The sequence below is a fragment of the Phlebotomus papatasi genome, chromosome 2 (genome assembly GCF_024763615.1).
Source record: "Phlebotomus papatasi isolate M1 chromosome 2, Ppap_2.1, whole genome shotgun sequence".
In the NCBI taxonomy this organism is placed as follows: domain Eukaryota; kingdom Metazoa; phylum Arthropoda; class Insecta; order Diptera; family Psychodidae; genus Phlebotomus; species Phlebotomus papatasi.
In genome coordinates, this window is record NC_077223.1 from 40734229 (window position 1) to 40746183 (window position 11955).

Below are 11955 nucleotides of genomic sequence, written 5' to 3' on the forward strand. Positions count from 1 at the left end.
TAAATTACCTTATGGCTTTATATGATGTAGTCATTCAATTTTTTATATTTATCTGCTCCCAAAGAGAATGGTTATAGGCCACCCCCTGGCAAGTTGGCTTTTTTATATGGAGCTAATTGAAGTCAATTCCTAAATTGATCTCGGACTCAGCTCACAGTGCTCCGAGGAAAAAAAATTTATTTAAACAAAAATTTAGTATATTTATCCCTCCATACGGAAAGGTATCTTATAATACGGAAAAAACTTCTCAATTCTTAGATATTTAGCGTAACGGTCGCAAGTGCAAAAAAATCCCATATAAAGGAGAATGGTCAAATCCGGTCCCGGAATCGCCACGAATGGGACCTATGTCATTGGATAGACATTAGTATAGGTAACAACTTTTGTTCTGGGACCAATGTTCTAAACCATGAAGGAACAGTTCTAGAGCATAAAAACTATTTTTTAGAATGATGAAGAATGATCAAAAGTATATGGGCGCTGGTTCATCTTCATACAAAGATTAGAGTAGACGCATTTTGAAGATATTGATATAAGGTTGAGAAAAATGCCGGGACCCAGGACGATAAACGCTGGAAGTCCTTGTAAAAAAGGCCTTTATCCTTCCTAAAAATCGTTGTTTTGACTACGAATTATACAAGAACTGCTAAAGCGATCTTGATGAAATTCGGTAAAGGGTCAGTGTATGTTTTAAACTTTTTATTTATGCATACCACCCCCTCCCTCCACCCTCCGTTCTGGTAGCCCTCATACAAAATGGGGGCACTTTACCTTATAACTCCTTTCTAAGACGATGTAGAAAGCTGATATTCAACAAGGGAACAAAATTTTTCAATTTTATATCCGGCAATTTTTCAATCTTATATCAGTACCTACAAAATGCGCCTACTCTCGTTTGTGGCGATTCCGGGACCAGCGCCCATATACTTTTTGACCATTCTCCTTTAAATCGAAGTATGAGACAGTGGCTTCAAATTTTAGGCAACTTGCCAGGGGGTTTGTTATAGGTAAGACGTCTTGAGATGCATTAAATGGACATATTGGCCATATTGAAAAAGAAAATTAATTGAAAAAAGTGAATACGAATACCAAAAGTTAACAATGTGCCATCATGATATTGCAAAAGACGTAACGGGGAGAAAAAAATTTAGAGCACCAGTGAATGTCATATTAACGATCGCGAGAGATGATTATAATCTGTAATATGGCTACTCCTTGAAAATAACGAAGATTTCTTAAATTGGAAAAATTATCCCATATACTTTACAGAATCCCGAGATGGTATCATGTGTATGCCACGTAATGTGTAATAAAGTCACGGAGTTAGAAATTCATTCAAAGAGTTTGCAGCATGAATTGAGAGAACATGGGAGTATCACTCCCACTTTGTATATTTTGCAATTTTACTTGTCACATCTGATGAACAATTTTAATTAATCCCACAAACATACAAACTTGCCATCCGTATGAATTTATATTTATCCTTTTGGCATCCAACCCAAAGCTCTCGCACCCTCAATCTCAAGTTGGTGTCTCTTGATATGTATGTGAACTATGTATGTGTCTAGAAAACGGTCCACTGAATGCATCCGACCGTTTCTTCGTCACACGCTCAATGTTCAATGTTGCTCAAGGGGAGAAAGTTCTGAACCAATGAGTTGTTCAAATAACGACAGGATAATGCGAAATCATAAGCAAAGTTTCTATTGGTTTATTAATGTATACTTATTTTAACTTGCTTTCGAATAGGCTTGCAATTACGAAAAATATAAATTTTAAATATTTTTTAATGAATTTTAATAGGTATGTTTATTATTGCTCGAAGTGCACAAAATGCTGCACATAATGTAATCTATTTTACTTTTTGTTTTGCATAGAAAATTCAACAATTCTGTATAAAAAGAAACTGTAATACTATCTCTTTTAAAATCGAAATTGAGCACTTGTCCACCCTTCCTCTTAAACGTTGAATAATCGTGGATGCTGCATGGCATGAAGGGGATGCTCAAGCAGAAAGACTGGGTGTGTCACTTAGAATGTCCATAAATGTAAATTTACTGTGAACTCTTGTGCTTGAGATTTGCGTGAAACGAAGTCTGAACAATAGGATCCATTCCCCAGAAAGTTATTCGTTTATGCAGCACATGAAAATTATAAAATATCTCTCAATGGGTGAAAAATGTTGGTAAAATCTCTTGGGCAAAATTTTCAATTTAAACTCCCGAGAAAAACCACAAAAACTCATTGGGTACATTGAAGGAAATTTCTGCTTTCGCGACAAACATATAGCAGGAAAAAAAAGTTTTCAACAACTCGACGGAATAATGTTTGCGATAAAATGATTAATTGGCAGTTAGTGAAATAACCCTCGGAAATGCGGGAAAAAAGTTATCTCAACGACCGTCACACAATACTCTCCCCAATTCTATCTCAATGCTCAGTTTTGTTGTGTTTTTTTTTTTTTTTGAGCATAATGGCCATTCGCGACATTTCCCAGCACCCATGAGTAATTAACAATTTTTACAGCCCACGAAATTGTTTACAAATTTGCTAGCACTGGTATCGAGTTCATCAGGGTAACATTCAACACCAATTACAACAAAAGCTTGGGATATTTTTACAATTAACCATAAAATGCTGAACATTTGATATTTCCATTTGGGCGTTGGTACAACCATTCTTTCACTGATTTATCACGATTAACACGGCCATTTTGATCTTGAAACAAGCGGAAGGTGTTTATGAGCTTTTGAATGTTACGTGTATGAAACAAATTGCATGCTCTATATGACAATCACTGATCAAACCACAGATTCAGGAGCTAAATGGACTGAGCACTTGGCACTATGACACATACTTCCTGGATTCTAATCAAGCCCTGAAACACATCCAGCAATAAAATGGAAGTATTTAATATATCTCAAATAACTATGTGGACTCCTTGAAATGCCATATTTCAATTTTATTTTATTTGCTCTAAAATTATTTTCTCAAATTTCGTTTGAATTAATAAAGTGAAATAGCACTGTTCAATTTGGAACAAAACGAATCGCGTTTGGACTCAAGATGATTATAAAGTCATTTTAATACAATTTTATTTCGGATAAAAATTATTTATCAGTTTATAACCGGCAAAAATGTTACAGTTTTTGGTACGGATCTTAACATTTTTCTAACGAGAAACATCCTCAATTTTATTCAGAAATGAGTTTTTTTTAATAGTAATCTAATGTAGGGATATCCTAGAACGTTCAAAAAATCGTTGTTTTAGGAGCGTTCTAGGTTTGTGAAATGCGCTAATATATATGAGATTGATCATGAATAATCTTTACCAATTCATTATTGCTTGAAACCTAATGCAGTCTGGTTGAAAATTTCAAGACCTTTCCAAAAACTACAAATTTCAACAAATTAAGTGAAAATTTAACCTCGAAAATTCAAAATAACACATTTTTATGCCATAGGTGTCTATAAAGAAAATATCATCCTGGGCTACCTTCAAAACATATCCGCGAATTAGAGAAATCATAACAGTACATTTTGACAAATGCGTAAAAGAGGTCTTTTTGTGAGAATTTTAGGGAATGGAAAATGGCGGAAAGAAGTAAAAGGGAGGGGAGTCGATAACTTTAACTGCATCGCAGACCGAAAGTCTGTCCTTATATCCCATAACAATCCTAAAAATCTATAAAAAAGAAGAACAATGGCCTCAATTCTGAGGTAAAAATCAAGACCAAAATTTAAAGCTGACAAATATTGCCAAAATCAAGATTTCGAATTCTGATACGAAGTATTTATGGAATTTAAAATTAAAATGTCTTAGCTAAGAACCAAGATTTCAAGATTTTTCACACTTAACGAAACGTCACTTTTGACAAATATTCACTTCTCTGTTGAAGTTGTTAAAATTTCGTTATATAAATTAAGAAAATTAATTATAGGACGTATTAAAGACTAAATAAAAGGCCATAAACGGAAGTACAGAAAGTACAAACCAAACTTGTGACTTGTGATAAACCAAGAAATGCTTATGCAAGATATGATTATTTTGCTCAAGGTGGTATACTTCGATATGTACGTACATCTAGAAATACGTACCATTTCGATTAAATTACAAGGTCAAACACAGGATTTTTCAAAGTAATTCTCTTTTTGTACCATCTCTGATAGAAATATTCTGGTCCCGGTCAAAATCCCGAAAGCCAAAATCCCGAAAGCCAAAATCCCGAACGCCAAAATCCCGAAATCCAAAATCCCGAATGGGCGAAAATCCCGAATTCTTAAAAATGTCATGACTACTCCCACGATTGCATCTGCGCTTGCTGGAGGTAAAGAGAAATCTTCTGTGTCTTGGGAAATTATTCTATACACTTTCCTCCATATAATTTCATCCCTTTCACGATTTTGAACATTCGAGATTTTGGCTTTCGGTATTTTGGCCTGTTCGGGATTTTGGTGTTCGGGATTCTGGCTCTCGGGATTTTGGCTTTCGGGATTTTGGGTGCCATCGAAATATTCTTCATCTGTAGTCATTTCCGTATGCAACTCTTCAAATTGTTAGTATCTTAAAAATTCTAAGCTCGTCCGAAACGTTCTTGGAATTATTTCAAGAAAACAAGAAATTTGGCTTTTTTGAAATCTTGAAATATTGGTTCCAGAATTGCAAATCTTGATATCCACACGGTTTGTGTTTTGGATTTCAAGCTTCCAAGACATTTGACAGATTTGACATCTTGATCTTGATCTTTTGATTTTAGAATACCAAAAGATCTTGAATTTTTCTTGATCTTCATCTTGGTTTCAGAATTGAGGCTAATATTTTCAAAAATTAAGAAATTACCGCTATCTACTACTATCCAATTGATTATGAACTAAAGGCCATGGAGTCAGAAAGTTTATACCTAAAGCCAACCGGTGTAATTATTATAAACAGAACTTTAAAAGAAAATTATCATCATTATAATTTTCAACCGCATATCCCTATTGGGGTCGCAGATCCAAGAGATCAAAGTAAACAGGCCACGGCTGTCGATCCTCCACAACTTCAGGAAGGTGTTCGGGTTCAATCCCAAGGCGCTCCAAGGAAAGATCCTGAATTTGAATCAGCCACCTTGTCCTAGGTCTGCCCCGAGGTCGAGGGTTTAAAAGCAAATTTATTGCCCTGGGCCCTGAGAAATCTAATTATCCACTTTCCAAGTCCCAGAACATGGAGCCCGATGGTCTTCTCTTCATGGCTTTCTCAAGACACCCTCCTTCTCACCGCATGAACATCCTATTGTAGTACCGTTCGAGAGAGGGAAAGTGACTCACGACTTTCGAATTACGACCGTTGTAATCTTGATAGACGAATTGACTTCTATAAAGTCTCATAAAATACAACAATTCTTTGACATAATTCAAGTACGAACATTGGGTGAAAAAAAAAACGATTTTCGAAAACACAGAGCATTCAAATTTATGTTCAAACTTTTCAATACGAAAACTTACATTTATTCACAAAACTGGCTCGAAATTATTAAATTGCATCTTCGAAGTTCAGTTTTGAATCATATTCACAGGCAATGCGAATTGGTTCAGTTTAAGGACAACACTAGAATAAACTGATTTAGGTCCATCTTCATCATTTTTTCTTACTTAGATAGATTATAGTTTAATCATTATTTTGTAATTGTACTAAGCCACATTTTTGCTAAATCTGAAGTCCGTGGTAGGCTGTTATACATTTTTAGAAATGTTCAATTATCCAATTTCGATGTGATGCTACTCGGTCATAGACATCTGGGAAACCAATAGCGCAGGGTATACCCCAGGAAGCAATTCCAATAGCCGCATTACCAACCGTCAATGGTCCACCGGAATCAGCAATACAAGCCCCTTGTCCAACAACTCCTCCAGCACAGATTTTGTGGTCATAAACTATAAAATCACTGTTATCGCCTATGGCATCCCTACAGTTTGCATTGGTCCAGGTTTGCACGTGAAGATACTGAAGATCAGCTGTCCTACTTTCAGGAAGGTACGTAATGCCCCATCCTGATAAAACAGCGCTAACACCACCATCGATAAAACTGGATCCCAAAGCAATGGGTTGAATTAGGTTATTGAAGACAATTGCCTCAGTCGTTTTTACAACGGAAACATCATTTGCAATTGTGACTGTGTCATACTGTTGATGATTTATAATTTGCTCCAGTTGATAATTTACTCCTCCATAAAGTCTAGAATGAGCTCCTAGGACAACGAATATTTCGTCAATTGTGAAACTAATTGTACAATGAGCTGCAGACACAATCCATCGGTTATTGGCTACGATTCCACCGCAGAAATGAGCATTGGAATTCAATCTAAAGGAGGCTTGATAGGGGAACTGCCCAGGAGAGGCCGTGTTTCCGCCAATAATGAAATTTTGAAAGTATCCAGTGTTCTTCACATTTTCAGGATCGTGGATACCGGTGATGAAATCATGAGGGGTTGGTAGTTCTACAAGAATAGGTTTCTTCACTCAAACATGATTAAAATATGTAGTCTGAAACTTCTTTTTTAAAATCAGTTTTTGTTTGCTAATTTTTCGAATTACTAAAATGTTCACTAATTAATTCAATAAGATAAATTTACTAAAAGCTAATCACAAACTCACCACCACCAAAAGCTAGTGCAGCAAGTGAGGCAATAACAACAAACTTGAACATTTTCTCACGTTTAGTTTAAGTTAAACAACTCAAGAAACCACTCGTCGGTTAATGATGCTTCAAATAAAGTTCTTACATTGTTTTGCTGTCCTAGTCGTAAAGTGAAATCTTATCAGTGGGTTTTTTCTTTGATTTACAGTGTCCGACAAAATTACACCAAATATTTCGTTATTCTTGAAAAAAAAAAACAAAAAATAAATTCTCAATTAGTAAACGATGCCACACCAGTTATTATTGGTACAATTTTGTTGAACACTGTTTACTGATAAGTGATAACATTGCCGGAGAGTTTCCATTCAGTTTTTTTTCTTCTCTGTAACGAAGGTGTTGAAGATTACGTGATCTTTATCTAGGGTATCAATTGATTTTTTCCAAACTTCATTAAATTAGTTGCAATTTTCTTTTCGTTTTACCAACACTAATCTTATCTAATCAAGAGAACGAATTGAGTCACGTCTTTTATCTTTGCTACTCTTCCTGAAAATTTATTGCTCGAACTAATTTGCAACTCATCATGAGCCTTGAGACTTAATGTTAAGAGATATCAATTTCCGATGTTTATACAAATTCAGTAAGACGTTAGGGTTACCCGGGAAATTTCATTGTGGCCAGTGGCAGTATTTCACCAGATGGGCCTAGAAGATGTTAACAGTTTTACATATATTTTTCCAAGCACTGGACACAGTTTATGGATTGAACCAGGGGCCGTATCCTCCACTTTGTGAGAGAAGATTTTACGCGAGCTTCTCTCCGTGACATTTTCGCCTATTTTCCCACCTGCCTTCTCTCCGTATCTACGAATACGTCGCAAAAAAACTGAATACTGAAGTAATTATAAATTCAACACTGAGAAAAATCCGAACAAGTTAAAATAACATTCCGGAAATATTAATTTTACCCTGCAGTATTGATCCAAAATCGGTGTAAATATTACCCTTTTTAGATGTATTGGGGGTTGAAGTTACCCTTTTTCATGTTAATTTTACCATTAAAAAGGTGTAAAATTAACATTAAAAAATGTAGATATATTTTTACACCTAAAAAGTGTTAATATTATAAGGAAAGAGAGTTAATCGCACCCTCTTTTTTCTCAGTGAATGAATGAATAAACATTTAAATAAAATTGTTCTAATCTTTGATTTATTCATCGCGACTCCTCTAAACACTTAAATAACTGCAACGGCATTTCATGCCAAATTTCTTTATTTTTCTTTTAATATTTTACTACAATAAAAAAAAATAAAAAAGGTCCTTTGCATTTGCACCAATTCAATTATAAATAGGTATTTATACGTATAGAGATTTTCTTCTTTTCTTGTGGTTTTGAATAAATTTTCTGAAAATTGTCAAATAATGCTGAAGTGAATTTTCAGAGATTTGTGCAACAAAATTGAATTTTTCTTTTTTTTTTTAGCAATTTGACAAATATTATTGGATTCATATAATTATATATTTTCCTGTAAAATTAAAAAAAATTTCATTTATAATTTGCGCTTTTTTGAAAATAATAAGTAAAATTCCAACTGGAATTCGGGAAAGAAAAAAAAGTGTAAATTTAGTTTTCGCCTTATTTTTCTCTGCAATATTATTCTGCAACAATTCTTATTTTGTATTTTTTTTTGTGATTTTTCGAACCGATTTTCAAGCGACGGAGGCATATTAAATGTTAAGAGGTTACGAATTTTGCCAATATCAGTTTTCTTAGTCGCTAATTTGGTATATGTTTTCGGATTTGACGAATATTTTTGTAACATTTTTGCAATAGTTGAGAACCTCGACAAATATTCATGATATTTTCGCAATGTTTGATAAACAATTTGCACTTCTACTATTTTAATGGCAATTCGAGAATTTTTGGACTTTTCGATTATTACAGAATTAAATATAGAATTTTTTCCCTTTCAGAATTCGGTTTTATCTTTATAAGAACACATACGAACGTCTATTTAAGAAAAAATACAAAGATCGTTGAAAATTTTAAATTTAGAAGATACTGATATACATACAATCACTCAAGAGTAAAATTCAAAATTGATATGTTTTTCACAGAAAATTCTAGACATTTAGTTTTCTATTTTACGTGGAGTATTTGAAGAAATTTTCTTAAATGAAGACTTTATTAACCTGAAGAAAAGCGTTTAAAACATTGTAAATAGTTTTTCAATAGAGAAGTTACAATTTTTCTTAGATTGTACGTCGAATAGAAAAGGATAATATAGATGCGAATATCAAGAATCTCACTCAATATTTTTATTCTAATTTATGGAAGAACACGTAACTACACGATTTTTAAATATTTGTTCAATTATTATCCAATTATTAATTTTATAAATAAATGGTATTACTTTTGCCGTTTAAAATATTGAGATCTAACAATTTTAACTTACTAAAAATGAACCTTTTCCCGATAAACTTCCTATAAATAATGCGATCTTTTTTCTCCGGTTTTAGTAGTTAAAACAAAAATTAAGAGTTTTAGAGAGTTCACGGCCAAGTAAACTTCTAAAAATCTGTTTAATTTCGTATTTATTAAGAATATAAATAGGTAAATCAAAAATCTAATCATTAAATGGCAACAACCGTTTTTTTTATTTACGAGAGTTGAAACAAAATAATATTAAAATAATAAACAATTTGGAAAATAATTGGTATCAAACTCAAAAAATTTGAAAAATAATAAGAGATAATAAGAAAAAAAGTTCGGAATTCCTGCGCAGTTTATTAAGAAAAAAAAACTTCATAATCATTTAAAAACCATTTAAAACTTTTAAAAACACGATATTTTAATTTATTTGCTTATTTTCTATGCAAATTAATCAAACTCTCACCGGGAATACCACTCGAAAATTCTCCCCGGTTTTTCATGAGAAAATTCCAATCGAAAATTTCGTGGATACCAAATAGGCGAGTTCCACACGGAGAGTTGGCTTTTCCCACAAAATCAAACTCTCACATCTGGAGGATACGGCCCCAGGGATCTTTGCGCCAAAGGTGTTGGTTTGATTTTCCACAAATGGGGTAGGGGTACCCCTTAGTTTCTGGATTAAAAAAAAATATGATAAAATTATTCAAATATAAAATCGTCACGAAAAAAGGATTTAAAGTGCAAAAAATATCATAAGGCAAAAGAAAAAACTTTAATTAACGACTTGCGCTGGATAATCGTGACAATGTGCGAAAATGAGAAAAATTCACGGTTTTTAAGGCTTTTGCAAATGTGGGTGGAACCCCTTGGAGCAGAAAAAAAATATATGATGAAGAGCAAAACGTCGTGCATGCTCAACATCCATAAAAATTTTGCTGGTTTAGTGCATAACTGGGTGTTTAGTGGTTGGCCTCTTGCGATTATTTCCCAACGTCACATTATCACCCCATTTGTGGTTGACTTATGCGTTTCTTCGTTCAACTTATGGGCATATCCCATGTAATCGGGCTTCGGTGCGTTTGTACTTGACATCTTCATTGATGGATCACTCTCAAGGCGCCACGATTTTATAGGGCAATCACAGCCCTGTCCACTGCAGAAGGGATATCAAATGAGTTGGCAAATGAGGAACTTTAGCCAAGTGCCGTGTTTAACGTTGACAACTTTTTTTTATGGTGGGGAGCCATGTGGAAAGTTCTTTAGGAATGTTGAGAGCTTTATTAGAGCTTGGGTCAAATGACTACTGCTAGATGATAAAAGGGTAATATTCTGGAGAAGAAAATTAATCAAAGTCTAAATCTTCGAGAGATCTATTCAATTATGATGAAATTGGACTTTTTATGCCGACACTCATGGGCTGTAAATGTAAAATAACTTTGTGAGGAATAATCTATTTTTGGCGTAGCGACAGAGATTTTTGAAAGGAATATTTTAATTTTTCTTCCCGTAAAATAGAAATTTTTAAGGACTTTCACATTGCCAGTGACATTCAATTATTTCCGAGTCATTTCAATTTTATGATTTTAACTGATGACGAGAGCAATGTGTCAAGTTAATCGATCTTTAAAAATATATTATCTGGACCTGGAGTTATTAGTTTATTGTTGATAATTAAAATTTAGATATTAAATTATGCTTTAGACTAGAGTTTCCGGTTTTAGATAAATGATATACGGCTTTTACCCCATTGTTCATTCATTATTATTTTGGACTAAGCGATATAGCCCTTAGATTTTAGATATTTTTCCTGATACGGAATGCTTTTTAAGTGTCCTTTAGTTTATATTTCAAAAAAACTTTTAATGAGCACCATAACGATTTTAAATGTATACAAAAGGCCTTAAATCCGTTATAAGTGATAAACTAAATTAGCTTATTCTAAGTGAAATTCTTAATGTCATTTAACTCTCAAGATGTCTGCAAGTTCCATGTTGAAATGACGAAATATCCTTTATAATTCTGCCTTAGAATTTGACTAACATATGAGGTTATTTCTCTATTTATTTAAAATTTTTAACCAGAGCCCTGCTCATTCATTACGTGTGTGTTCTCTGAGATCAATTGCACTATAATCCGCTTCTGTTGGGTAAAATTGAATATGTACATAGCTTGCCTTAAATTGAAGCCGATCGATATGTTCATACCAAGCTACAATTAAACGACAATCAAAATAAAAAACCTAAAATTTATAAATATTATGATACTGAATATTTATCCCCAAGTTTGAATATAACATACAAAAAGCTGAATTTTTCCAAACATGCTGCGTGTTGTTGGGATTAAAGAATTTATAAAATTAGGTCAGTAGTGAATTTTATTAAAATTCATCGTGTTAGATGGCTTAAATGCAAATTGACTAACCTTGCTGTAATTAAGTGAATATTTTGTCCATACTGTAGAAGAATTTATTACAAATAGATTTACGTGATTGTGCGACAATCTCACCAATTGCCAATGACTTTTTGCCACCCATTTCGTGTGACTTCCATTGAATATTGTGACATGGTGCATTAATAATTGAATGCACAGCAGCAACCTTCAAAATGCTGAACATGTAAATTGTATGTAATTGATATTGTGTTACAAACGGGACGCGTTCCTCAGCTTCTTTGGATTTTTTTCCCCTTTTTCTTGGACCAAAAGGCTTGTTAAGGTTGGAAATAGTTGTGCTGAGAAAGGTGCTAGAGGTAGGGGATAGAAGGTGTTGTACAATTTGAAAAGAAACACCACTCGAAAATGGGCAAAAGTGAGAAAAACAGACATAAAATGTGAGACACGATTTTATTCCTTTTTCCCATTCACCTCATTTAAATGCACAAATAAATTATTGATGTCTATCGA

General features: G+C 33.5%; 1 protein-coding gene across 1 annotated transcript; it reads right to left on the reverse strand.

The window, feature by feature from the left end:
• Positions 1 to 5454: 5454 nt before the first annotated feature.
• LOC129804164 (chymotrypsin-1-like) lies at positions 5455 to 6742 on the reverse strand. Its single transcript, XM_055851239.1, has 2 exons — positions 6638 to 6742; positions 5455 to 6480 (listed from the first exon to the last, which is right to left on the reverse strand). Exons 1-2 carry the CDS (start codon positions 6687 to 6689, stop codon positions 5726 to 5728), a joined length of 807 nt encoding a protein of 268 aa, XP_055707214.1. The 5' UTR covers positions 6690 to 6742; the 3' UTR covers positions 5455 to 5725.
• Between the last annotated feature and the right edge of the window lie 5213 nt (positions 6743 to 11955).

What these genes read in the sequence shown, in the direction of transcription:
- LOC129804164 (XM_055851239.1), bottom strand. Translation starts at nt 6,689, where the DNA reads ATGTTCAAGTTTGTTGTTATTGCCTCACTTGCTGCACTAGCTTTTGGT. An exon ending in TGCACTAGCTTTTGGTGGTG is followed by an intron (nt 6,481 to 6,637) that starts GTGAGTTTGTGA and finishes CTATTCTTGTAG; the next exon opens with AACTACCAACCCCTCATGAT.